Source organism: Pleurotus ostreatus (assembly GCF_014466165.1).
Source record: "Pleurotus ostreatus strain PC9 chromosome Unknown scaffold_8, whole genome shotgun sequence".
Taxonomy (NCBI): Eukaryota; Fungi; Basidiomycota; class Agaricomycetes; order Agaricales; family Pleurotaceae; genus Pleurotus; species Pleurotus ostreatus.
This window is the reverse complement of record NW_023503163.1, coordinates 1,179,919-1,204,533: the sequence shown is the minus strand read 5'-3', so window position 1 is coordinate 1,204,533 and position 24,615 is coordinate 1,179,919. Positions and strand designations below refer to the sequence as shown.

Genomic DNA, 24,615 nt, shown 5'->3' with positions numbered 1-24,615 from the left:
CGCATAATGAGCACTTCTATTTCTCTCATATTGACCGTGTAATCCCACCACCAGCGGCCATATCAGGATGCATACGCCTGATATAACACCAACAAACGCCATATCATCCTTTTTTTAAGCAGCAGATAAATGGCGAACTAGCTCAGTTACATGACATTTACTCGAGTCTGCAAGCAAGCACTGATTGTATGGGCCAAGACCAAAGGGGGGAAATCACACGCCAAATGCTCTATCACCCCGCACGGCAATTATCGAACCTAGCCCGACCATATGAATAGCCGTAGTAACTGCACCTCCGGACTTCTTCAGCTCAAACTACGACCTTCAGAAGCCTCTGCCCATAGCGTCGCCTCGCCCACCTTCACTACTCTATTTATCTCTGATTGACGAGGACTATGCCTATCGTGACTCCTTTGACGAAGCTTCTCGGAATCCGTGTGTACGTGAGAGCTTGCATTCACGTCGGCTCGACGCTTAACGCTTCTATCTAGGCCCGTGGTGCAAGGAGGCATGCAATGGTATGTTATCCTTCCTCTTCCATTGTTGCTGTTTCTCGGGCGGGATGTGGATCATCACCCGCTATGCCCTTTGCTGTAGCGAGAACAGGTCGCTGATGACACACCAACCTTAGGGTGGGCGTACCTCAATTAGCTGCAGCTGTCTCTAACGCCGGGGGTCTGGGTATGTGCATGTCCGATAACCGCTCAACACCGTGAGCTAACTTGGGAATAAAGGTATCTTGACTGCACTTACCCAACCCTCCCCGGAGGCGCTGCGAACTGCCATCAGAGACACCCGTAAACTCACCTCCAAGCCCTTCGGCGTGAATATCACGTTGCTGCCGAGCATCACCCCGCCGGATTACGCTGGATACGCGAGGGCCGCTGTCGAGGAAGGTGTGCGGATATTCGAGACTGCTGGAAACAACCGTAAGCACCGTACACCATGAACTCATCGCACGACGGTGGCTCATGATGCCTCTGATAGCTGGTCCCATCATCAAGTATCTCAAGGACAACAAGTGCATCGTCTTGCACAAATGCACCACCATCAGACACGCTAAGGTATGATTTCGCCGATACTGCCCAGCTAGGGTATTAAGTGTACGACGTTACTAGTCTGCTGAGAAACACGGAGTCGATGTGTTGAGTGTTGACGGGTTTGAATGTGCCGGCCACCCGGGTGAAGAGGATATTGGAGGCCTTGTTCTGGTTAGTCACTTTCCTTTTCTTTGTTGGGACCTCGCTCAACGCATCAATTTAGCTTGCTAGAGCCGTGAAGGAACTCAGTGTACCGTTCATTGCTTCAGGCGGTATCGCTGATGCCCGCGGGATTGCTGCCGCCTTAGCTTTGGGAGCTGCTGTGAGTGATTACATCCGAATACCGAATTTGTTACTAACACTTACTTTATAGGGTGTGAATATGGGTGAGTTGTTAGCTTCTTGATGTGCATCTGGTGGTTCACCCCGTCCTCGCGCAGGCACACGGTTCATGGCTACGGTTGAAAGGTAGGGTTACTCAAAACTAGGTAGGAATCCGCGCTGACGTGCCTTCAAGCCCAATACATCAAAATATCAAGGACAAGATCGTTGCATCAACCGAGAGAGACACCACCCACATTTTCCGCACTCTACACAACACCGCCCGTGTTTTCAAGAACAAGGTCGCAATGGAGGTAGTGGCCATTGAACGCCGACCGGGCGGCGCCAAGTTTGAGGATATCAGAGACTTGGTTTCTGGCGCTCGTGGACGGCTAGTGTATGAGAACGGTGATGCTGACTATGGAATCTGGTCCGCCGGTATTGCCATTGGGCTCATCAACGATATCCCAACCTGCGAACAGCTCCTGAACACATTAGAAAGCGAGACTGAGGAGATTATTGGTGGGCTACAGGGATTGGTAGTGTCGAAGTCGAAGCTTTGATGCAGTCAATTGTAATATTTTACGGATCAATGTACTTGCGGTTCAGCACCTTAAAAATGTTCACTTTGGTGCTTAATGTAAAGGAAATGATAGGGGTACGGCGCGACTCACAGCATTCCTTGGCGCGATATTCGTGTTAGTAGCGGCCAGGACGCGTGTCGCGAGAGCTTGCGATGGGGGCCATACTGGTGTGAGTATTTGAGGCGCGTCGTTTCGTTGAATGAGGGTCAAACGCGCTGTGGATATGATTGTGGCACCGCGTGACCGTGTCTCAGAGCCCCCGGAAAACTAATTGCCAATTTCGCTGATGCCGAGTGGATGCCGGGGCATATCGGTTGTTGAATCCGGGGTCCTGCATCGTGTTCTGCCTCGTTTCGGTTCATGTCAATTCACTGTTGAGTTTCGTTCACGCTTTGTATTTGCTCTGCTGTCCAGCTTTCCACCTAGAACTCTCTTGCCTTCTTCCTCATCGTCGCCAACATCGCCAACGCCGCCCGTAGCGCTCAGCCATCATGAGCGTCTCCGTCTCGCCGCCCTTCGCGTCGTCCTCCGCCAACCTCAGGCTCACCGTACCAAAGGGCCCCTCACCGCCTCGGACGCCAGTGGACCATCTCAAACCGCGTTCATCGTCGTCGACGTCCTCAGACGACTCTTCCATTATCGATGACCTGTCCTTCGAGTACGTCTTTGACGACGAAGGCAACTATGTTCGACTTTCGAAAGGAGGATCGGCCAAGTCGAATCACTCGACACCTCCTACTCCAGCTGATCGTCTGCCACGCGACTCAGACCCCCCACCGTGAGTACTGTGCCCTTTCAAGGATGTCATTAATTCAGTACCGCTGGGAGCAGAAGCCAACCCAACTTGCTGCTGCAAGTTAAGCCACCTTCACCCATATCCCTAAATTCGCCAATTCGACGCGGATCTCTGTCGCGGTCTGAGAGTGCATATCCGGTTCTAAATGGACCTGGCGTGCTACCCTCCGACCGCGTGAATTCAGCCGCGGCTACAGCTAGATCTTTCCAAAGGGTCGCGTCTGGCCCGGCTCTCATCAAATCTGCTACGTCTTTCGCTGGCCAAAGTCAACCAAAGGGTCGACTTGTTCCACGACGAGTAACCATGGAGGATCAAGAACCTCAAAGTAGAAAATCCTTCGAGGACTTACACATCCATAACGATGAGGAGCCGCGACTGAAGCAGGAGGAAAAGGAGAATCGTTTAGATCCTTCAGAATACCCGTACGTGCTCGCAATAGCTGCAGCCTCAGCAAGGAGGAATTCGCCACCACTTGCTACTCGTTCAACGTCTCTGTCCGGGATGCAATCACGTGGTGCAGGACTCTCTCGTTTGTTGCCTGCGACGCGTCCATTAGCAGATGTACCTGTCCCCCAGCGCGCGTCGGACTTCCAGATACTTCCTGGTCCCAACAGACCCGGCCGCATCTTGAAAGGTCTCGGCTCCGCTGCTGCCAAGTTCTCCGCCGCCTCCGGATTCGGACGAATCTCAGAGACCGAGGCTTCCGTGAATGATTCTGGGGACCGTCAACAGGTCGCATATCCCAATGACGATACAGACATTAGTGAGTTCGCCATTGACTGACTTACAAGTACACAGTTTGATTTCTCCAGTTGTCGACGACCGCGCTAATGGTTTGGGCCCACCACCTGTGTCTGCTCCTCCTGGGTTGAGTAACAACCCTTTATCCCATCGCCAACGAAGTCATGGCGCAATTGGCGGAACTTCCGCACCCGCGATCGAGAAGGCCACTAATAATCGGCCTCGAAGGTCAGCTAGTTTAAGTGAATCATCCGGTATGATTAAGCGGTTTCCAATTTGTGTCCTTTGTTCTAAATGACAAATATGTAGCGCTTGAAGATAACCCCTACAACTTCCACCAGATTAACTACCAGCAAGAACAACTGTCACATGTCAGACCGGGGAGCAGTATGGGTCTCATTCATCAATCCACCTCGAGGGCTCAAGGGCCTGATAATCGGGAACCCGAGCCTTCAGACCAACAAAGTCAGTACCCTTTCATTACCATATTATGTCAGTACCTCACGCCACCAACAGAATACCTTCGCGAGGAGAAAACGAATGGTCGTGAGTCCCTTTATTTCTTCGCATTGTTCAACTCTAAGTAAGGTTTATAGGGCGTACTCCAGATATTCTCCACGAGCATGAGGAACGCCAATACGCCTCACAGGTCGACGGGGCAATTCAACAGTCCCATCTTCGCCCGACCTATACACATCGACGCCGTGACTCTGATACTGTACGGTCCGCCTACACCTGTAGCTCTCCTACCGTCGTCGAGGCCGCAAAACCTACGGCTCTTGATCAGCCCCAGAAGCGCCTTTCCCCCGTTTCTCGAAGCTCGTCAGCGGCGGGAATGCACAGGCGTAGTCCTACGGCTCCGGAACCTCCAACAACAAGCTCGACTATGGCACCACCCAATGGCACCGTGGGGCAATTTGGTACGACATGGGCGTCGGCCGAGAAGAGAAACGCTGCCAATGGTCAAGTGGATGTTGCAAAAGGTTTGAAGAAACAGTCCTCCATCCCAACTCAGCAACAGCACTCTCGCCCCGCTCCTCCCGCTCCTCAGCCAACACTCATGACCATGAACGGGCAGGGTAGCCGTCAATTCACGGTATGCCCTACTGCGCCCTACCCCGTGTATCTGGGTGCTCACTCAGTTTTATAGGTCAACAAGAAAACATATGCTCGGTTAGATTTGATTGGCAAAGGGGGAACCTCGAGAGTCTTCCGCGTGATGAACGCTTCTAACGAGCTGTTCGCTCTCAAGCGCGTGTCGCTGGACAAGACTGACGCCGACGCTCTGCACGGCTACATGAACGAGATTGCTTTGCTGAAGCGACTGGACGGCAACTCTCGGATTATTCGCCTATATGATAGTGAGCTGAAGGCTGGACCCAACGGTAGCAAAGGCTACCTACTTATGGTCATGGAGTGCGGAGAAATCGATTTAGCAAGATTGCTACATGAACAGCAGAAGGAACCGATGAATATGGTATGGATAGCTTACTACTGGCAACAGGTGAGATAGTACAGTTTTGTACCGCCATACCCGTTAGCTGATTCCGTTGACAAGATGCTTCAAGCAGTCCACGTCATACACGAGGAAAAGATTGTGCACTCGGATCTGAAGCCCGCCAATTTTGTACTCGTCAAGGGTCAGCTGAAGCTCATCGATTTCGGTATTGCTAATGCCATTGCCAACGACACGACCAATGTGCAACGTGATGCCACGGTACGTTATCGACGACTGGCAGATTTAAAAACTAAACTCGTTAAATAGGTTGGTACTGTAAATTATATGAGCCCCGAGGCCATCGAACTGCCCGACGGTATGCGACGGTTGAAAGTTGGTCGACCAAGCGACATATGGTCATTGGGCTGTATCCTCTATCAAATGGTGTATGGTCGTCCCCCATTCCATGATTTGGGCATGTATCAGAAAATGAAGGCAATTCCGGACGTAGCACACGTCATCGAGTTCCCCGAATATTCCACCCCATCGATACCACCATCACAGCAAACTGGGTCTTCGACTCCGCCGAAAGTGTTGGAACATCTCAAGCGACCCGTCCGTAGGGATGTGATCGAATGCATGAAGATGTGTCTACGCCGAGTCCCAAAGGACCGCGTTACCATTCCGGATTTGTTGGCGCAGGAATGGCTAGCGATGGGTGATGAATGTATGTTGTTTCAACTCCTATGGTCTCCTTTCATTGCTGAATGAGTCTTAGCACACCAAACCGCTGCTCCAGCACCGCCCAAGCTCGCGCCAGATGAGACCATCATCAACCCTCACTATATGCGTCAGCTACTTCAATACGGGATCAGACTCGGTCAAACAGGTGACGCCAATCTTGATGACGATGCACTGATGCAGGACGCTGAGGTACGCATCTATTTTCCCGATATTTTCCCTAAGTGCTCATGCTCTCTCTGCCATTAGCGACTGATTAAAGAGCTACAAGCCTTACAGCGCGCAGCGTCTTGATATTCCTTTTGGTCCTTTGGTCTATTTTGTCGACAACTTGTTATGCTCTGTGATGTATGCTATGTCATTCGTGTGTAATTCTATGGCCACTTTCTTTCTCCCCCTCAATTGCTTCCTGTATCACGGGGAATCGACAACCGAACCCAATATTTTGGTTAACCATCCATATCCCTCATCAACATCCTTCCACTTCGCACGTCTCCGGGACACATTTATTATTACTCATGACATACTTTCTCCCTCATTTCCGTCGCACCTGCTTTCGATAACAAACTTGCATGGACAACCACATAACGCATATGAGCGTGTATTGACCCACACTTGGGTTTACTTGATCTAGCAATCAATGTACCTCTTTATCGTACCAGCAAATCCACCCCGTTCCGGAAAGCCTTCGGCGTCGTTGGTGGTGCCCTACATTTGCCAAAGGTAATTGGCAATGAAAACAAGTTCAATAAAAGTTGTTAATGACAACCGGTCTGCACTGGCAATGGGTACAGCTCGTAGTGAGGGAGGACTCCGGAAGGGCTAAACTTGGTGCACCAGGTTGAACAGAAATAGCAGCCGTTTGGGTGTTCCTCTGCCTCGCCAACTTCCGTTTCGTCGCTTCGGAAACACGCTGTAGGGCAGGTGAGATATATCTCTTTGCATTTGGGGACGGGACCAGCATACCATTATTGTCTGTCGGACATCTTTCGCTTCTTCCTTGAGCTCCTTTGCTCGGCCAGAGTTCATCAAGGAGTCCCAACAACTTCTCGTCTCTGATAGCAGTTGATGATAAGCAACCGATACTCTGTAGAACAGTGGTGAGTGATTAGCCCGTGATTAAAATGGCGCTGGTCTCACTCTTCATGCATTTTGACGAGCATATCGTACTGTTTCTCATCGAGACCATGATTGGAGATGAAGCTTAACTCTGCCATCGTCTCGTCGAGCACGACTTTGATAGTGAGAAGCCGGCGTTTCGCAAAATAGGATTTGGCTAGTGCGAATGATGAGCAAAGGCCAAACATTACACGTTCCACTCACTGCTAGTAGGCCTGTCTTTGGTCAAGGATTTCGAGGTATGAGGAAGATTGTAGGTGGTGCTACAGCCTGAACTTTGCGCAGAGAAAGAGTTGTCGACTGCATGGATATTGTTGGTCCCAATCGAAGAGGCCGTGGTGTCTACAGAGACTCCCATAGTGCTAGAGTATCAGGTCTGCGAATGGATGGATGGATGAAACTGAAGTAGCCAAGAAGTAGCCAGTACTCGCGGAGTACGGTAGCGGACACACAGTGCCAGAGGAGAAAGAGAGGAACACACAAGGAGGGGCAATAGGAGTTGTTTTTGTACTCTGCCCATGCGCGTAAAGGCGGGCCAACGTTCCAACATTCATATTCAACGTGTACAATAACACCTGCCCGTCAGAGAACAATGAGCGTGTTGATCCAAGTGGGTCCAATCTATTACTTCCAGCGTCAATCCGTGAGAACTTGAACCTTGAAACATTTCTATTGTTCATTCACGAATGGCCCCATCCTGGCCAGTCCTAAACGACCATGGCCCAAAGCTCAAGTACTGACGTTCCTTCTCCTTCGGCAGGCGCCCATGCAGAAGGCGGAAAACTCCTTGAACACGAGCTTTTCTGGCGCGATCACTACGACTGGCTACTTTCAAGAGGCTACCACCTCCGATCACGGTATAAACCTGACTGGAAGCCATCATGGGAGGGGACAAAGAAATTCTGGGCTGTTTGTACCGATGGCATAATGCCTAAGGTACGAATTCGATAGTGATTGCTAGCTCGATCTTGGTTCTCATTGGTGCTTTCAGCACCCGAGTGTACTAGATGCTGAACGCGAGTCAGACGGCGAGCTGCTGATGCTCAAACGCGTGCAGAGGACCTTGCATCCGCACGAGGCAGTGATTGGGCAATTTTTCTCTTCAAGCCCGGTTGTTACGGACCCATCCAATCATTGTATCCCCATCTATGAAGTATTGGAAGTGCCAGACGACAAGGATGTAATCATTCTCGTTATGCCGCTTCTGCGACGGCACGACAGTCCAACCTTCGATACCGTTGGTGAGGCCATCGAGTTCTTTCGTCAAGTTTTCGAGGTAGGTTACGTGAATGACGCATCATTCGTACTGAGGACAGCATACCTAGGGACTCCAATTCATGCATCGGCATCACGTAGCTCATCGGTAAGCAACGTTCTCCTCTCGTGAATATGTTCTGATTATTGTAATAATTCAGTGACGCCGCAGCTCTAAACATCATGATGGATGCCAGGACCCTGTACATCGACAGATACCACCCTTCGCGGCCGAATTCTAAAATTGACATTAATGGAGCTCCAAGGCACTATACCAGGACACAGGTTCCAGTAAAGTATTATTTCACGGACTTTGGTCTGTCTCGACAGTACAAACCAGAAAATCTCCCTGTAACTGAGGAGGTCATTTATGGTGCTGACAAGACTGTCCCGGAATTCGAGACCCTGGAGTCCTGTGATCCTTTCCCAACCGACGTATATACCTTAGGAAATATGATTAGGGAGGAATTCATCGAGGTAATTGCGGGATCACCGCTCCATAGTATCATTGTCGCTCATTACGCTTATAGGGGTCCCGTTTCGACAAACGCAAGCTTGGCTTTGACTTCATGAAGCCACTCGTCGCCGACATGACCCAAGCAGATCCAACGAAGCGTCCCACCATGGACGAAGTCGTGGAACGCTTCGAAAAGATTCGAAAGGACCTAACCCCGTGGAAATTGCGTTCTCGAGTGGTTGAAGTACCGGAATCACCCTTTTCAAAGACTTTCCGCAATCTTGGGCACTGGAAACGGCGAATATGGTTTATGGCGAGACGTGTTCCTCCAGTTCCTGCACCTTCATAGTATACCCGGGCTGGTCTCCCCCGTTAGCTACTCATTGTGAGCGTAACTTGCATATTTACATTTACATTCTCTGAAGAGTTGACATGAGTCCTGTACAAACCATAATCGGGCTTGGACAGTCGCTTCCCATCTTGATTCTTTGAGGTGCGTTTCCGATGGCCCCCCTTCTGTCTTTTTGGCTATTTCGACAAAATCGATTTGTTGTCTGCCGCTAAGTCTGAAGGGTTCTCTCAATAATTGTGACTTTTCATGCAGGAGATCTAGAGGCCCTGGAGAAGACTCGCGAGGAAAGATTCAAGGAGTCACCTTCCTGACCGTGACTCTCGTGAGGGCCGCCGCTATGGTGTACCAACCAGTGTAAGTATCTGTCGACTAACCACCTCATACCTTCACTTCTCAGCATCTAGCTATACGCCATTATCACGCTGATGTTCCGCAAAATATTCCCTCGCCATGGTCATCATTGATCAGCCCCGACACGCTGACCAATTTATCCATATTTCCGCGTATACCAGACATAGATATCTTACAAAATCGACCATGTGCCAAATAAGAATATATTAGCACCCATGTCCATCTCATCGAAGTGTGCTGATACTTTCCACATGAGGACTTCGGCAGCGTAAGGTTGATGATAAGGCACACTATGCTGGGTAACTCTTCGTCAGACTTGTCATAGTGAATCATGTTCAACCGCACGTTCATCCGAATTGATATAGCGGCCTGCACGGTTGTGCCGTTTCGGAATTGTGGCACATCAGTATCGTGCGCAGGCAGCGATAGTGGCGTCTTCCATCGTTGAGTTCTGCGACCTTGTTGGACAAAGTGTGCAGCGCCGTGCAGATAGTGGTGTTGTAGTTGGACGACGAACTTGGGTCTTTCAGTGCTGGAGCTTGAACACGTGTGAGTGGATCCAGCGCCCATGCAGCCTGTTCATTGGCTGCTCATGCTTCCATCAAGTAGTCGTTGTCTTAACATACCTGGAACAGCTTCTATGTGCTAGTCAGCGGGAATCGTCCTGAACAAGTGTAATCAAGCTTCAGCCCAGTTGATCAAGGCATTGTCATTATGCTCACTTTTTGCCCAGGTCAGATCACAAGAACAGACGATGGTCATCATTACGGGGGCTGAACATTATTTTATCAGGCAGATATGTCGGGAACCTAGGCATAACAGAGCAACGTTTTCCACGTGAGTTCAACGTCGGGAAGTCTTCCCGTTCGTGTTCAGTTTCCGACACCGTGGGGAAATCTGGTCAATGTCGCCAGGCTCCATCAGACTTTGGCCTTTTCGCTGATTCGATGTCGTCAAGGGACTAAGTAGCGGAAGAGTGTCACTGAGATTAATTAGCACACCGTGCGCTGATCTGTAATTTTACGCTGGGACTGATGAAAATATACTAAACATATTCAGATTACTTTCTGCGGTACTTTTTGGCTCAATATTGAAAAAGTATTGATCAGAAATTGCCTTATTTGGCAATTTTCGCTCAATACCCTATTAATACCAGGAAAGTACTAGAGAAAATAAACGGTTTACTTTTACCTTATTCTCAACAATCCCAGGTTAAATGTACAAATCAGTGCACGGTGTGTAGAGCCCTAAGGCTGCTGTGGGTCAAAAGAATGTGCTTAGATGGGGTTATTACTAGCTGCCTACATGCATAACGTTGAAATGGATGCCCAGGTTCACCTGGACGTTCACTACAACCTGCGGGGTAGAAGCCTCTGGGCTTGGCGTCGACTGCTCTGCCCGACAATGAGACAGTTGCGGAGGAGCAGATTGCGTTTGGTCAACAACGGGTTGTACTTCTTCAAAAGCACGATGTGCGTGTTGGCTGTTCCTCTGTTTACCTATCCCTCGTTTCGTTGCGTCGGAGACGAGCTATGATATCTATAAGATACAGAGCTTGAATTCGAAGAATAACGCTGACGGACCATCACTCTACGATGGACATGCTTCGCCTGTTCTTTGACTCTCTTCGACTTGTTATAATTCATCAGAGAACCCCAAAAGCCGCCAGTCTCTGCGTCGAGTTCATAAAAATCGTGCGAAGCTCTATGAGCCATTATAATGAGCGTACAATGCATATAAATGTAGCCTAAGGCCCACCCTTCGAGTAGGTCGACAAGTTGGTTGTACTCCTCCTCAGATATGCCTTTGTCAGCCACAAACAGCAGCTCGTCCATTGCTTCGTCAAGGCGGCTTTTAGTGGACGCAAGTTGGCTCTTTGCTCCGATGGAGAAGGACCAGCGACCTAAACGGGATCACAATCAGCAGAGGACGAATATATCATGTCTGATACTCACTTCTTCTTGTATAACTCATCGTCGTTGTGTGAGAGACATGATTGTGGGTTGTCCTCGTTGTCTCTTGAATATTGACAGAGTTGTCAACCGCGTGGACGTTGTTGATCCCTACCGAACTGCGTGTTGTGGGTGTAGTTATCGCCATGGGCTGCACGGTAATTATGCGCAAAAGAATGAAGTAACCTGTACTATTTGCGTTGGCAGTGATGCTCGATGCGCGCTGACAGTACCGAAGGAAAGAACATCTGGGTGTGGCCAATCTTTGTACTTTATATGAGCAGGCGGTGAAGGCATGTACGTACCGCCCCTTTCATGTAGAACAACAACCAAACGTGACAGTTGTTGGTCCAAGTGGGTCCATTGAATAGTTACTTATCTCCAGCGTCGAACCGTGAGAGACTCTAGGCTCTTTGCAATTGTTCTTGTGCTTGTTGACTTACTCTATCCTGCCCTGCTCCCAGAATCGCCATGGCTAACGGTTCGGACACCAACACCCCTCCACCTCCTACCGCGAGTCAACCCAGAGTCGGAGGGCAGCTCCTTGCAAGCGAGGTCTTCTGGCGCAATCACTACGACTGGCTCCTTTCAAAGGGCTACCTCCTGCGATCACGGTATCGGCCTGACTGGAAGCCTTCATGGGAGGGCACAAGGAAATCCTGGCTTGCGTGTACAGACGGCATCATGGCAAATGCAAGTCACCACAGTCGTACTCCTCAGTCTTCGTCTTGACCAGTACTTCCAGCATCCCAGCGTTCTAGATGCCGAACGTTTGTCGAATGGAGAACTGTTGGGACTCAAGCGCGTAAAGAAGAGCTTGCATCCATACGAAGCGCAAATCGCTCAGTTCTTCTGCTCGGGCTCCGTCGCTACCAATTCGGCCAACCATTGTGTTCCCATTTATGATGTATTGCAAGTTCCAGATGACGATGACGCGATCATTCTGGTGATGCCTCTTCTTAGAGAACACTACAGTCCAGCGTTCGATACCATTGGTGAAGCTATTGAGTTCTTTCGTCAGATTTTTGAGGTATGCTGGATGGGATGTGTACTACCTGCTAATAATGATCTCGAACCTAGGGACTTCAATTCATGCACCGAAATCACGTAGCCCATCGGTGAGTAATGCTCAAATACATCTGGGCCTTCTCAATAATATTGCCCAGCGATTTAGCATCTCAGAACGTCTTGATGGATGCCAGAACGTTGTATACAGACAGATATCACCCATCAAGTCCAAATTATAAGCTTGATGCCAGCACCGCCCCGAGACATTATACCAGAACCCAAGTTCCAGTAAAATACTACATCATAGACTTTGGTCTGTCTAGAATGTACCGACGGGAAGACCTTCCGGTCTCAGAAGACGTTATCTACGGCGCTGACAAGACGGTCCCGGAATTTGAGACCTCGGAGTCATGCGACCCTTTCCCGACCGACGTCTATACTCTGGGGAATATGATCAAAGAAGAATTCATGGAGGTAAGGGATATAATCCACCGCTTTCTGTCAAAATCACTCACCGCGTACATAGGGATCCCGCTTTGACAAGCGCAAGCTCGGCTTTGACTTCATGAAGCCACTCGTCGCCGACATGACCCAAGCAGATCCAACGAAGCGTCCCACCATGGACGAAGTCGTTGAACGCTTCGAAAAGATTCGAAAGGACCTAACCCCGTGGAAATTGCGTTCCCGAGTGGTCGAAGTGCCGGAATCCCCGTTTACAATGGCTTTCCGCAATCTTGGTCACTGGAAACGGCGGATATGGTTTATGGCGAGACGTGTTCCTCCAGTTCCTGCACCTTCATAGTATACCCGGGCTGGTTCCCCTCGTTAGCTACTCATTGTGAGCGTAACTTGCATATTTACATTTACATTCTCTGAAGAGTTGACATGAGTCCTGTACAAATCTTAATCGGGCTTGGACTTGGACAGTCGCTTCCCATCTTGATTCTTTGAGGTGCGTTTCCGATGCCCCCCCTTTTGTCTTTTTGGCTATTTCGACAAAATCGATTTGTTGTCTGCCGCTAAGTCTGAAGGGTTCTCTCAATAATTGTGACTTTTCATGCAGGAGATCTAGAGGCCCCGGAGAAGACTGGCGAGGAAAGATTCAAGGAGTCACCTTCCTGACCGTGACTCTCGTGAGGGCCGCCGCCGTGGTGTGTCAACCAGTGTAAGTATCCGTCGACTCGACGAACCACCTCATACCTTTACTTCTCAGCGCTCAGCATCTAGCTATAGGTCACTATCACTCCAAAGTTCTGCAAAAATATTCCCTCGCCATGGGACCTAATCAGTCGAGAGATTATTGTAAGTGGTACGACTCCGAGATATCCTTATAAGCAGATATCCTATTCCTTCGACATCACGACACGACATATCCCGCACCCCATTCACGACCGCCATGTCTTCAACCCCAAAATCTGGGGCCAAAAAAAAAGTACAGAGGAACGCAGCGACTCAATCATGAAATGGTCGACACGAGTAGTTCTACTCGCTTTGTTCCTCGCGCTCTGTAGTTGGCTGGACACCATAAAGGTCAGTTTGTGTCTTTCTTGCGCGTTCTATATGCATCCGAGCTTGCTGATACAACCTCGCCCACTCTGATTCTTTTTCTGTTATTATTTACCTAGGATCGGTGGTACGTTTTTGAGCCTACCAAACTGCATGCACTCGCCCAGCTGCCCACCCGGACGACATAGGCGCGATGGCGCACCATATCGTCACCAATCTCACCGCCGAATACCCTAGCTCCCGCATCCGCATCAACCCCAACGAACGCGAATGGGTCTTCAACAATGCCGGCGGCGCCATGGGCGGGATGTACATCATCCACGCTAGCATCACGGAATACCTCATCATCCCTGGCACGCCTCTGGGCACCGAGGGGCATTCTGGGATACACACGGCCGACGACTACTTCTATCTTCTCTCTGGCGAGGGTATACCCCGCGGGGAGCGTCAATTTGATGCCGAGAGGTGTGAGGAAGCAGTATAAGATGCACAAGGGCTGCTTTGCTCTTGAATATGCTCGAGGTCTGTATATCGCCTCGTTACTCATCTAGTCGCGTCCCTCACACCTTGATTGTTAGGATGGATTCCCCTCATGTTGCCATTCGGCTTTGCTGATGCGATCATTTCCACGATGGACTACATAAGTGTATACGACACCGTTCGCGCGACGGGCTGGGAGATGATCAATAATTTGTTCATTGGCAAGATATGACTTGTCACATTTTCATTCATCTAACACTCGAGTTATGCGTGTGTATTAATGACAGTCTAGTGTTCCAATGGCACCAGTACAAGCTGGGAGCGGCCATGGTCTCCTACGCAAACAAAACTCTGTTTGATCTATCCCTCAATTTAATAGTTAGGGGACAATTCAGGAGGCTGAGGGGAAAGGAAGGGCTTGTTGACTCAGCGTCCTTGAAATATGACTACCACCACTACAATCACTTTCTACGACATTCACGCAAATGTAGATCCTGTACCAACTATGTCGCCCAGCACCCTTCGCGTCAGGTAAATTCACGACGTCAAATTCACCCATCTATGAGTCGTTACTTCTACATCAATACAGATACGCTCTGAACTTGAAGGGCATTGCATTCAAAACCGTATGGGTTGAGTTCCCAGACATAGAACAAGTCTGTAAAGGACTCGGCGTTGCGCCAACTGGGAAGAGTCGAGACGGGAAGCCTCGGTACACGTTGCCTGCTATCAAGGATGTTTCTACAGGGATCGCGCTCTCCGACGGAGCCGAAATAATCGAGTATCTGGACAAAGCGTATCCCAACACGCCCACACTCCTGCCTCGAGATACCATTGCTTTGCAACTCGCGACCTACAGCGCTCTAGTGCCCCGCTTTCTTGCAATTTATCCGCTGTACGCAGCGCGCGCTGTGCGGTTGTTCAACCCCGGCACCCAGCGCTGGTGGCGCGAGACAAGAGCGGTGCTGTTCGGTAAGTCACTGGAAGAGGCAGAGCCGAGGGGCGAGGAGAAGACGAAGGCGCTGAATAAATTCATAGCGGATTTTGGGGAGGTGTATCAGTGGATGAGTCGAGGCGACGGATCGTTCTCAACGGGTGATCGAACGGTGTCTTTCGTCGAGTTGACGCTGGCGGGCATGCTTAACTCATTGAAGATAGTATTTGGGGAGGATAGCGAAGAGTGGCAGAAGATTGCTTCGTGGAACAACGCCAGTTGGCTACCGTTCCTCGCGAAGTATGAGCAATATCATAAGGCTGCCGGTTAATTGCGATCGTGGAACCTAGATGTAAATATCTTCATTTACCGATACCGATATGAGGAATCTGCTACAGTTTGTCCAGTTCCTTGAGTTCAAAGCGTGGTTCTGCAGACAACGTATATTTCCGGGAGAGCAATAAATAAGAGCACCGGATAGCACGGGAATGTAACACAGGATAGGATAGTACAACGAAGATAAACCGTAGAGTAAATGATAATATGACTGGTAAGATGACAGAATCGATGAGAACCTTTTACTTCCTTCCATATGGCGTGTCGTAACCAACCTGCTTGTCGATGGTGATCTTGACACCCTCAGCAAGGTCCTGGTCCGACGGAGTTGGCCTTGTGTTAAGTTCGCCCGAGTCCAAGCCACTCTTGACTTCCTTCACATCAGAATCATTCCACTCCGTTTCCGGTTTAGGGTTCCGCACATCGAGGGTGTAAGTGTGAGTCGGGTTTCCAGCAACAGAGAGCTGATGAAGAGACAATGTGTGGTTGGTAGGGTTGAAGTTATTGGAGCGGATAGCACCGCCGCGCGCGGTGGAGGCAGTCGAAGAGGTGTTGGCAGCGGAAGACGAGGTTGGCGTGAAAGTGCCTCCGTTACTCAATGGTCCCCTGATGTTCAAGATGATGCGGAGTGTCATGGAGGTTGTCAAGACGGCAGCCATGCTTGTGATGATGGTCTTGATGGGGTCCTCCGGGCCAGTTGGTTTCATGATGAACCAGAACAGCGTGGTGACCATGTTTACACCCCACACGGACTGAACGAGACTTTAGGAGGGAGGGAAAACGGAAGTAAAATATACCACTCACCCCATAAAGGTTGAGCCCATCTCGCAACATAAGTTTCCAAGGTGTTAGAGGTTTTCCCTGGGGGCCGCTGAGGGAGTCAATGGAACGTTTGATCGCGAGAACGAACTGAGATACACGTGAGAAGTTTTCGACAGAGTGAGGCGTTCGAGACTTACCGAAACGGTGTAAAGGAGAGTGGGGAGAAGCCAGTAGATGCCGACCCAGTTGTGCTTTGGACCGGCGATGCATCCTTGACCAGGTTTGAGGGGAACGGCTACAGCATCGTGATGAGGCCAGCGGGCGCGCTGAGATGGGAGAGACGCCCTTACACATGTAGAAGCCGCAACACACGGCGGTTACAACGATCTGGGCAGCAAGCAACGAGCCCATTCCGTACAGCACGGTCCTGCTTTTGTCGTAGATGGCATAAATCCGGGTGACGTGAACGACTGTGCTCCCGATAAGCACCTTTATTTCAGAGACGCTGATGGTACTCACGAGAGGCGGCGGCGAGCAGAATGGCTGTGCAAATCGGTTCAAATAGATAGAACTTCTGGCATCTCTGTATTTGCAAACATTAAAACTGAATTTCAACAACTGGGGCGCATCATTGACTCACATCCTGCGTCCATTGAGTATCAAAGAACGCGACGCCTAGCCAGAGAGAGGATCATCAGAAACTGATACAGCTAATTCGCAGTTAACTCAACGTACCAACGACAGTGAATTCAACGGGCATAAATATCCTCAAGAAATGGAAGATGATCTTGAGGAGGGGCCATCCTTCTGACCTGAACAGCCTCCAAGTGCGCGGGGACAAGACGAGAGTATCCCAAGCAGCCACCGTAAGGGTGCACACAAAGAAGTATTTGTGGGCGCTCAGGTGAGAGGGTAGATTGAGTGAGTCCGGTAGCTGGATGGTCGACATGGGGGGAAGAGTGAAGGGGACTTGGAGACAACGATGGGCAACGACTTGGTTATATGGTGAGATCACGAGATCAAAGTTCCCAGGGTCGACAGCAAATCAAAGTTTGATCATCTTCCGCCCACAGCTTTGCTCTCCACCATCACCGGCACCCTCATCATCACCGTCTGAAACGGTGTGCTGTACCCTGCTGCACCCCTTCTCCTCCTCGTACCTAAATTATAATCGTCCAAACAGGCTGTTCATACTGGAAACCAAGAATACTAGTTCTGCATCCGGTCTCCCGTCATCAGTGTCCTATCAAAATGACTTTGATGATCTTTCCATGGCACCGCTGCATCTCATCTTTGATGTCTTGATGTCTCTGGTGTCTCATGTGCAACGAACCTGGTGGGCTATCCCATTACGAACTCACGGCTGCCAACTGTCCACATTATATACCTCCAGCCTTCGGACTTCTCCGTCGACAATCACTCCCGACTCATTCGCAATGCACGCTCATCCACCGCGCTCCCGCTGACTTCGGTACCTAGACCGAGTCCATTGCCACCTTCGACGCCCTTCCGGATAGCAACCCATCAACCAACACCAGTGCTGGTTACCCGTCCCGGCGCGTTAGGGGTTACGCCGATATATACTTTGAGCTCGGTAGACGCCTTTGCCGAATTTCTATGGCTTCACAGCGCAGCCTGGACATGTCGAAACTCCAATTTAACGGCGCCTAGACAATTGTCGCCATCTACATTGCCCAGAGCCTCAATATCCAGAAATGATCCACCATGTTCGCCGGACTACGTATATGACTCCCTCGTATCAAGTTGAGCGAATACCCCGAGTATCTTCTTTAGGGAAACTCCGCTTTGCGAGCTTTGTATACATTGCGCCCGCTGGTCGAGATCAAGCTCAAGCTCCGTCTGTCAGAAGTACATCAAAGGCGAAATACCGTGCGATGCCTTTGCTCGCGGTATATAAGACTTCTTGTTTCTTTTCGTTCTATAGTCGCTGCTAACCCACCGTAGACGCCCTCTCCTGCAACTTCTATCTTCCTGCGTTGCGTTCACTTGTATATCGCGAATAATACGACATCCGCACAGCATAACAACCGTCAACGCTTCGCTGCATCATCTCACTCGTCCGCAATTTCCCCCTGCCATCATCACCGTCACTCCACCTCCCAGTAAAACATACCTTGAACCACCATGCTCGTTCAAGATACTTTCAGCCGCATGAGCCTTCACCACGATGTTCCTTTCAACCGACAATACATCCTACGCACCGTGGGGCGCGTAGTGTCGCAGACGTACCTCTGTTCCAAGAGGTTGATACTACTCCGAGTCTACGGCCTCTTATTGGGTGCCACCTCCAGACAGTAGGCGAGGCCATGTGCAACGCTTCTGTCGGAAGCCGCACCCACTTCCCCCCGACATAACGTCATCTCAACAACAGCCAACTACATCCTTACGCGACGTCGCGTAGCCACCCACCCACTCACCCATCAAAATGATAACGATCTCTAGCAGTGTCGACCGTGCTGAGCACTTCAGCCAAATGCTCCCAAACCTACCATCGTATAGTCCCCGTATCACAAACAACAACCGGCCACACGTCGCCGTAGCCTTGGAAGGAAATTTGGCGGACAGAATTGGCGGATAATAATAAATTATCATAAGGAGTAGATGTATATTTGGTTCCGTGGATTTTTCGTTCGAGGTTCTCACCTGGGTTGTTCTCATTTTCTTTGTGGCTTTGATCATTGCTTCCTATGTTTGGGTGCCGCCTCTGATTGAGCTCGGTGATCTAGTTCTTTCAGCAAAGTCATCAGACCGCAATGATTAGGGCGGAAACGCCGGAAACGCGAGGTGCACGTCGAAGGGGTTGATTTTGTTGATCGAACAGAGACACTGAAGAGAAGGGTGGCGCAACGCCTATGGCATTGTGTGTCCAAAGGGTATGGATCAAATGGATCAAGGAAGATAGCGATAAAGATTGATGGGCTCTAAGTAACTTGGTGTGTCGCGGGCTTGTACGGCATTTATCGAGCTGCATCGTATCTATACATAGAGCGTTGTGGGTTGTGGGTTGCGGGTGGGGGTTTTCCGACATAGCATCATACTGTTTGGGCCCAGAGGGGAATAGAGCAAGGTAGATGGAGGGCAAACTAAGCAAAGATGAAGCAGCGCTGAGCAGGAAAATTACTCTAAACGCGTGTATATGGTTTAATCAACATGGGCAACACATTCCCTGCCTCTGGGTTACTCTTGAGGAGAGGTCGTTGCACAATGGACGCCTTCTTGATTATTTCGCTCGCTGGTACGGCCAGTTCAAATGTAAAGGAACGAATCAAAACGAAAAGAAGTGCCTTCATTCTAGACAAACGTGAGGTCAGTCCTTCAGTATTCAATATTGCGTACTCACTCGACTAGTGAAAACCGATACCCAATGCAAGCACGAGGGCCGCCGAGGAATGTCATTTGGTTGCTCCATACGCCAGGAATAGCGCTTGAAGCTTGCGGCGGCGAAAGCCAGCGGTCGGGCCTTATGTGGGAGAAAGGTGAGATACCAAAACGTTGACCCACTGGAACGGACGCACTTAAATTGTTCAGCATCTTCGCCCCATATAGGCTTGTAAAGATTCAGAGCCGAGATGGGTATCATGACGTTCTGCCCTTTCTGAATCCTATACGCGGTTAGTCAGCAAAGAATAGAACTGAAGGGGATCTAGTTTACCTGATGGAATGGTGAATATTTCCATAGACATCAGTAACAGGTTGACTCAAAGGAATCTCATCGTCAACGGTGGCCACGCGACCAATTGCTGGTACAGGCGAATGCACACGGAGTGTCTCGCGAACGACACGGTCTAAATACGGCAAAGCGTTGAGTTCGTCCATGGTTGGCGTGTCCGTTTCAACACTCCAGAGTTCCTCGCGCAATTTAGTCTGCATCACAGATTCCTGAGCCAGCGCAAACAAAGCCCAGGTGGTCGCAGTGCTGTCAATCATAGTAAAAGAATGAGCTAATAATAGAGATTGGCAGTTGACGGAAAGCTTACCTGGTCGTCTCATGTCCAGCGACAAGGAATGTGGGTATTTCTGCATGCGCGTAATGAGATGTAGACGGCGTGAAGGCGACAGGAAAGTACGAACGGGCTAGAACATCTTCGTCTTGCAACCTATGTGACTCCGGAATTCCGGCTGCTGTGTTAGCTCGAACCAACAAGGAGAGCAGGTTACGGGAGCGAAGGCTACGATCTCCGATCTCCTTCTCAGACTGCGCAACAGCAGCCTTACTAGAATTGAGCAACTCTCTGCCAATTCTTCCCATGACAACTTGAGCTTGCTCAGCCACAGCATCCCTCGATGTCCGCTAAGCACGATCATCCCGTTTAGCAAGGCCTGTCTCCACCATGGCAGACTAGTTTCCGACTTACGAGATAGCGGAAAACTGGGGAAATGACTCTCAAGACCATGACGGTCCGGTTGTTGGTGCCACTGTGAAATATAGTAGAGAAGGCTTGACTGAGTTCGTTCGGGGTTGCATTCTCGTTCAGGGCGTCAAATGTATAATTAAATCCTGGAAGCACGGTTCAACGGGAATTCAGTATACGGAGGCCATAGCTATACTGACCTGCGAGCCCGATAACGTCCAAGGTCATTCGGCCCAACCATGACAGGACGTCAATGCGGCCAGTGCCGCCTTGTCTATTGGCCTCAGAGGCCCATAAATCACGAAGCTGAATCATATTGTAAACCTGAACGAAAGTGAGAAATGCATGTCACTCGCCTGAATGGATTTCTGTACGAAAATATCCGTGAGATCTCTGATTTGCGCTGGCCCGAAGGCCGGATTCTAACTCGACGTCAGTTACGTATCCTGTAATGATGAGTACTACGCATTTTACCATGACCCTACGCTGCGCGAGGAACCGCCGAGTTAGATGATTACGGCGTTGCCTGAACTCTGGTCGGTCGCGCTTACCTGTTTCCTGTGCATCTCGCCTTAACATGGGGCGTAAGTCCACTTATCCTACATGATCGTCGAGAAGGAACTAACCTTCCGTAACCAACACCCCTGCAATGCGTGTGGTGAGAACATGCGCGAAGAGAAGGAAGCAGAAGGTACGCTTCACGAAAGCCCGGCCCCTGAATGGACTGACACGGGTGCAGTTCAATAGAAGTGGCGGGTGCAATGCGGGTGCAATGCTCAGCATCTCTAAGGGCATCGCAGGGCATGTATAACGCCACACCCAGTGGAACAGAGCAGTCGTGAAGCAACCGAATATGTAGATTACGCACCTGGTCCGACGATACGAGAGAGGGCTTCTCTTGCTGGCATAGGCCGCTCGTATATATCGTTACGCATGAGAACGTGGCTCTGGGCCTTCGGGTCAATCGTCCAGAGTCGCGCAAACTAGCAAAGTATGTCAGTATAAGGTGTATAGATCATTGAAGTATTTGACTGACGTTGAAGGGTCCTTTGAACTGAAAGGTTGTGCCGTAGACGTTGACCCATTCACTTGCGCTCGGTGGCTATTTATGATGGTGAGAATGGACCACCAGTATACGAGGAAATTACTGACCCCATCGAATGCTTCGCGTATGCTACCAAAGAACCAGCTACGGCTCTTGGGTCCAGGTAGTGCACGTATCGGTGATGTCAATTCCTTGTACGCCACCGTGCACAACTTGTACACGGCAATGGCGGCAGCCATCACGAGCACGGGGCCGACTATCTGTAGCATTGATATGATGAGTTTCGTTACTTGACAAGGGACGGGAGTGTTGCTGTTTCGACGATAATATGGTCCTTCTTATATCGTTCAACGAGAGAGGCCGCTGAGTTCGAAGGGTCCCAAAATAGCCCAATGCCGGGTCAACGTCACGCGGAAGATCTGAACCGTCGGCTGCGCCGTAGCTACCTCATCTCTTGCTCCCATGGTGGGTGCTTCCGTTTTACCGTCCTACCATAACTGAGGCTGTACATTGCTCTGGAATCGCATCGGAGAGATTCCAGGGATATCTGATAAGGCGTACATGATCGCGTCACCTAATACACGTAAGGGATGAGCTTGTAGGGTACTTGTTTCTTGTACTCCAAATAGTCGTTCCCAGCGATAGGATCCTCGTCAATTAACTTCTCCTGATGAACGGTAAAGAATAAGCCGGAAGCCAGCGCGTGCAAGCTAAACTCATCCACGAACCTCAATGGAAGTCTTAACTACCAACGCGCCGAAGACAAGCGGCAGGCAGACGCAGGGAACATACGACCAGAACATTGGGATGTATAAGAGTTGCTGAAACAGTACGCCGCTGTATAACGGATGCCGAACATACGCGTACGGGCCAGTGTTGACGATCTTTTTTGGTTTCTCCCGAATCTAAGATATAAGCACGCTTATTAATAAGAAGTGCGATGTGAGACAGGAGACGAACGCCAATATAATGCCATTCATCTCCGAGATGGTCAAGCACGACGCGATTGTATCTGGTCCACAGAACTAGGGCCAATGAAGCCAAGGTTCTGATCATGGCCTTGCCGCCCACTCCCAGCGCTAGGTCGGCTTCCATCGGGAACGCCACGTCTTCCATCCACGCTGGTTGTTGAAGGTGATTATACGCGACGGTGGCGACGTATACCAAAGGCGGAATCATCTGGACGGATGCATGGAAAGGGGTGATGAGGCGGCCGAGAAGGCTCGTGGGCATGGTCTTCATGTTGCCCGCCTTCTTGCCCGCCTTGATGATGGACCGAGCGTGGCCAGCGATGATGACCTGGGTGGCGCATACGGAGGCGACAACGATGCCCTCGACGCCCTGATTATGAGTAAGTTGAAGATTGAGTCCTGCGAGGTACATGGTTGGGGATGAACCGTGCGTTGACCGTCAGGGTTCCCGCGCCCAGTTTATGTACCCGCACAGTCCGGTCTAGTCCATGTCGCGGAGGGCGGGGCTGCAGGGCGGGATCATAAAAGACATGTGACGTCACGTCTGGTGACTCAGCGGCACACTTACTTCCGTAGTCCACAACATGGCTGACAACATCACAGATCCAAAGATATTCTCAGAGTCATGACTGATTGCAACCATCGCCCCTCTTGCATTGACCATCTCATTTCCAGCCACAATGCCCGCCCAGAACCAAGTAGAAGTTGAAACGCTAGCGCAGTTCCGGAAAGAAGTCTTCGAAGAGGGCATCATTGCTGAAGGTGACACACTTGGGACTGACGATGAGACTTTCATGTGAGTTGCGTGGCTTGCTCTATGTTTACTTTATTTGACGACCGCCCAATAGTCGATTTCTCCGGGCCCGTAAATTCAATGTTAAGCTTGCCAAGAAGATGCTGCAGGATTGTCAGCAGTGGCGCAAGACCGTAGAGGGGGTAGGTATAGATGAGCTATATAGGAGAATAGACCCTTTTGATGTAAGTTTCCGGACGAAACCTCTATCCTCATATTAACGATATCGTTGAAAGTATCACGAACGTAGAGCCGTGTTTGATTGCTGGCCGATGTGGTTTCATAAGGTAAGCCACAATACCTAATGTTAACTAAATTAATCTCTGACTAGATCAATTATAGACAGACAAGGTTGGCTTCGTTGCACGCCCTTTGAAGATTGTCGCTGATTCATATCTATCATCAGAAAGGCCGCCCAATAAACGTACACTTCTTCGGCGGAATGGATCTAAATAAACTCTACAAGGAATGCACACCGGAGAAGCACTGGCAAACAGTTCTCGTCAACGCAGAGTCACTTACCCGAGAGATCCTACCAGCCGCCTCCAAGTCCGCCGGACGTACCATCGGTAGCGTCTTGGTAATTGTCGACCTCCAGGGATTTGGGTGAGTACTTTTAGATCCTGAGTATAAACATAACCCTCGCTCTATAGCTGGAATGCTAAATATATATTATTGTTTCTCGGAATAGATTGAGCCAGTTCTGGCAGATGAAGAGTCTAGCCCAGCAATCGTTCCAAGTCTCCCAGGATTACTACCCCGAAACGTTAGTCCCATACCCTATCTCCGAGCAGCTAGCTAACAGCCAGATCTCCCTTCACCCCTTCAGCATGGGACAGCTCGCCGTCGTCAACGCCCCCTCCTCCTTCACCTTTATCTGGGGCATAATCAAACCCTGGTTATCACAGGAGACGGTCGACAAAGTACAGATCCTCGGCGCCGACTACAGAGAGGAGCTTTTGCGGCTTGTAGACGAAGAGGCATTACCAACTGTTCTTGGTGGCAAGTGTACATGCGCGGATGAGGTAGACGGGGCTGATGGGGAGAAGAGCGCCTGTCATCTGAGTGGGGCGGGGCCGTGGCTAGACGACCGCGTTGGCTGGGGTCCTAATGCGCAGAGCGCGGGGAGCATACGAACCAGCTCCAGCGGTGGATCAGCGTATGAAGACGCACAGTAGAGGGACCTTGCTGCCGTCATTAGGATAATATCACACCAAGTACTTAATATATGTTATTCAGTTACGTCGACATCAATATCAAA

The 24,615-nt window shown here is 50.1% G+C and overlaps 12 protein-coding genes across 12 annotated transcripts; 7 read left to right on the top strand and 5 right to left on the bottom strand.

The window, feature by feature from the left end:
* Window positions 1–395: 395 nt before the first annotated feature.
* On the top strand, window positions 396–1,924 carry PC9H_010745 (uncharacterized protein; the record flags this gene model as incomplete). Its single annotated transcript, XM_036780238.1, has 10 exons — window positions 396–439; window positions 492–518; window positions 632–681; window positions 735–929; window positions 988–1,064; window positions 1,119–1,211; window positions 1,264–1,362; window positions 1,414–1,426; window positions 1,481–1,508; window positions 1,558–1,924. 10 exons carry the CDS (start codon window positions 396–398, stop codon window positions 1,922–1,924), a joined length of 993 nt encoding a protein of 330 aa, XP_036627621.1.
* A 512-nt stretch (window positions 1,925–2,436) lies between these two features.
* MPS1 (Dual-specificity kinase, spindle pole body (SPB) duplication and spindle checkpoint function) lies at window positions 2,437–5,955 on the top strand (the record flags this gene model as incomplete). The annotated part of the gene is made up of 12 exons (XM_036780237.1): window positions 2,437–2,723; window positions 2,777–3,504; window positions 3,554–3,736; window positions 3,792–3,947; window positions 3,999–4,028; window positions 4,079–4,578; window positions 4,633–4,986; window positions 5,041–5,199; window positions 5,248–5,492; window positions 5,544–5,647; window positions 5,699–5,853; window positions 5,911–5,955. 12 exons carry the CDS (start codon window positions 2,437–2,439, stop codon window positions 5,953–5,955), a joined length of 2,946 nt encoding a protein of 981 aa, XP_036627620.1.
* Window positions 5,956–6,406: 451 nt separating this feature from the next.
* On the bottom strand, window positions 6,407–7,138 carry PC9H_010743 (uncharacterized protein; the record flags this gene model as incomplete). Its single annotated transcript, XM_036780236.1, has 4 exons — window positions 6,407–6,574; window positions 6,628–6,748; window positions 6,802–6,937; window positions 6,985–7,138. The coding sequence occupies 4 exons, from the start codon at window positions 7,136–7,138 to the stop codon at window positions 6,407–6,409; spliced, it is 579 nt and encodes a 192-aa protein (XP_036627619.1).
* Window positions 7,139–7,497: 359 nt separating this feature from the next.
* PC9H_010742 (uncharacterized protein) lies at window positions 7,498–8,840 on the top strand (the record flags this gene model as incomplete). The annotated part of the gene is made up of 5 exons (XM_036780235.1): window positions 7,498–7,716; window positions 7,772–8,056; window positions 8,106–8,143; window positions 8,196–8,511; window positions 8,565–8,840. The coding sequence occupies 5 exons, from the start codon at window positions 7,498–7,500 to the stop codon at window positions 8,838–8,840; spliced, it is 1,134 nt and encodes a 377-aa protein (XP_036627618.1).
* A 1,647-nt stretch (window positions 8,841–10,487) lies between these two features.
* PC9H_010741 (uncharacterized protein) lies at window positions 10,488–11,168 on the bottom strand (the record flags this gene model as incomplete). The annotated part of the gene is made up of 4 exons (XM_036780234.1): window positions 10,488–10,724; window positions 10,778–10,898; window positions 10,953–11,097; window positions 11,150–11,168. 4 exons carry the CDS (start codon window positions 11,166–11,168, stop codon window positions 10,488–10,490), a joined length of 522 nt encoding a protein of 173 aa, XP_036627617.1.
* A 449-nt stretch (window positions 11,169–11,617) lies between these two features.
* Window positions 11,618–12,956, top strand: PC9H_010740 (uncharacterized protein; the record flags this gene model as incomplete). The annotated part of the gene is made up of 5 exons (XM_036780233.1): window positions 11,618–11,814; window positions 11,867–12,176; window positions 12,227–12,264; window positions 12,313–12,628; window positions 12,681–12,956. The coding sequence occupies 5 exons, from the start codon at window positions 11,618–11,620 to the stop codon at window positions 12,954–12,956; spliced, it is 1,137 nt and encodes a 378-aa protein (XP_036627616.1).
* Window positions 12,957–14,115: 1,159 nt separating this feature from the next.
* ERG2_2 (C-8 sterol isomerase) lies at window positions 14,116–14,372 on the top strand (the record flags this gene model as incomplete). Its single annotated transcript, XM_036780232.1, has 2 exons — window positions 14,116–14,182; window positions 14,239–14,372. The coding sequence occupies 2 exons, from the start codon at window positions 14,116–14,118 to the stop codon at window positions 14,370–14,372; spliced, it is 201 nt and encodes a 66-aa protein (XP_036627615.1).
* A 210-nt stretch (window positions 14,373–14,582) lies between these two features.
* Window positions 14,583–15,405, top strand: PC9H_010738 (uncharacterized protein; the record flags this gene model as incomplete). Its single annotated transcript, XM_036780231.1, has 2 exons — window positions 14,583–14,671; window positions 14,730–15,405. 2 exons carry the CDS (start codon window positions 14,583–14,585, stop codon window positions 15,403–15,405), a joined length of 765 nt encoding a protein of 254 aa, XP_036627614.1.
* A 247-nt stretch (window positions 15,406–15,652) lies between these two features.
* On the bottom strand, window positions 15,653–17,121 carry PC9H_010737 (uncharacterized protein; the record flags this gene model as incomplete). The annotated part of the gene is made up of 7 exons (XM_036780230.1): window positions 15,653–16,162; window positions 16,215–16,319; window positions 16,370–16,467; window positions 16,523–16,642; window positions 16,692–16,755; window positions 16,813–16,847; window positions 16,908–17,121. 7 exons carry the CDS (start codon window positions 17,119–17,121, stop codon window positions 15,653–15,655), a joined length of 1,146 nt encoding a protein of 381 aa, XP_036627613.1.
* Window positions 17,122–19,315: 2,194 nt separating this feature from the next.
* PC9H_010736 (uncharacterized protein) lies at window positions 19,316–21,859 on the bottom strand (the record flags this gene model as incomplete). The annotated part of the gene is made up of 14 exons (XM_036780229.1): window positions 19,316–19,484; window positions 19,534–19,653; window positions 19,709–19,795; window positions 19,846–20,109; window positions 20,171–20,484; window positions 20,549–20,691; window positions 20,746–20,869; window positions 20,920–20,967; window positions 21,020–21,031; window positions 21,097–21,116; window positions 21,172–21,189; window positions 21,414–21,528; window positions 21,582–21,647; window positions 21,698–21,859. The coding sequence occupies 14 exons, from the start codon at window positions 21,857–21,859 to the stop codon at window positions 19,316–19,318; spliced, it is 1,662 nt and encodes a 553-aa protein (XP_036627612.1).
* Window positions 21,860–22,164: 305 nt separating this feature from the next.
* Window positions 22,165–22,973, bottom strand: PC9H_010735 (uncharacterized protein; the record flags this gene model as incomplete). Its single annotated transcript, XM_036780228.1, has 3 exons — window positions 22,165–22,257; window positions 22,319–22,495; window positions 22,551–22,973. The coding sequence occupies 3 exons, from the start codon at window positions 22,971–22,973 to the stop codon at window positions 22,165–22,167; spliced, it is 693 nt and encodes a 230-aa protein (XP_036627611.1).
* Window positions 22,974–23,241: 268 nt separating this feature from the next.
* PC9H_010734 (uncharacterized protein) lies at window positions 23,242–24,532 on the top strand (the record flags this gene model as incomplete). The annotated part of the gene is made up of 6 exons (XM_036780227.1): window positions 23,242–23,357; window positions 23,410–23,539; window positions 23,591–23,641; window positions 23,761–23,960; window positions 24,046–24,120; window positions 24,184–24,532. The coding sequence occupies 6 exons, from the start codon at window positions 23,242–23,244 to the stop codon at window positions 24,530–24,532; spliced, it is 921 nt and encodes a 306-aa protein (XP_036627610.1).
* Between the last annotated feature and the right edge of the window lie 83 nt (window positions 24,533–24,615).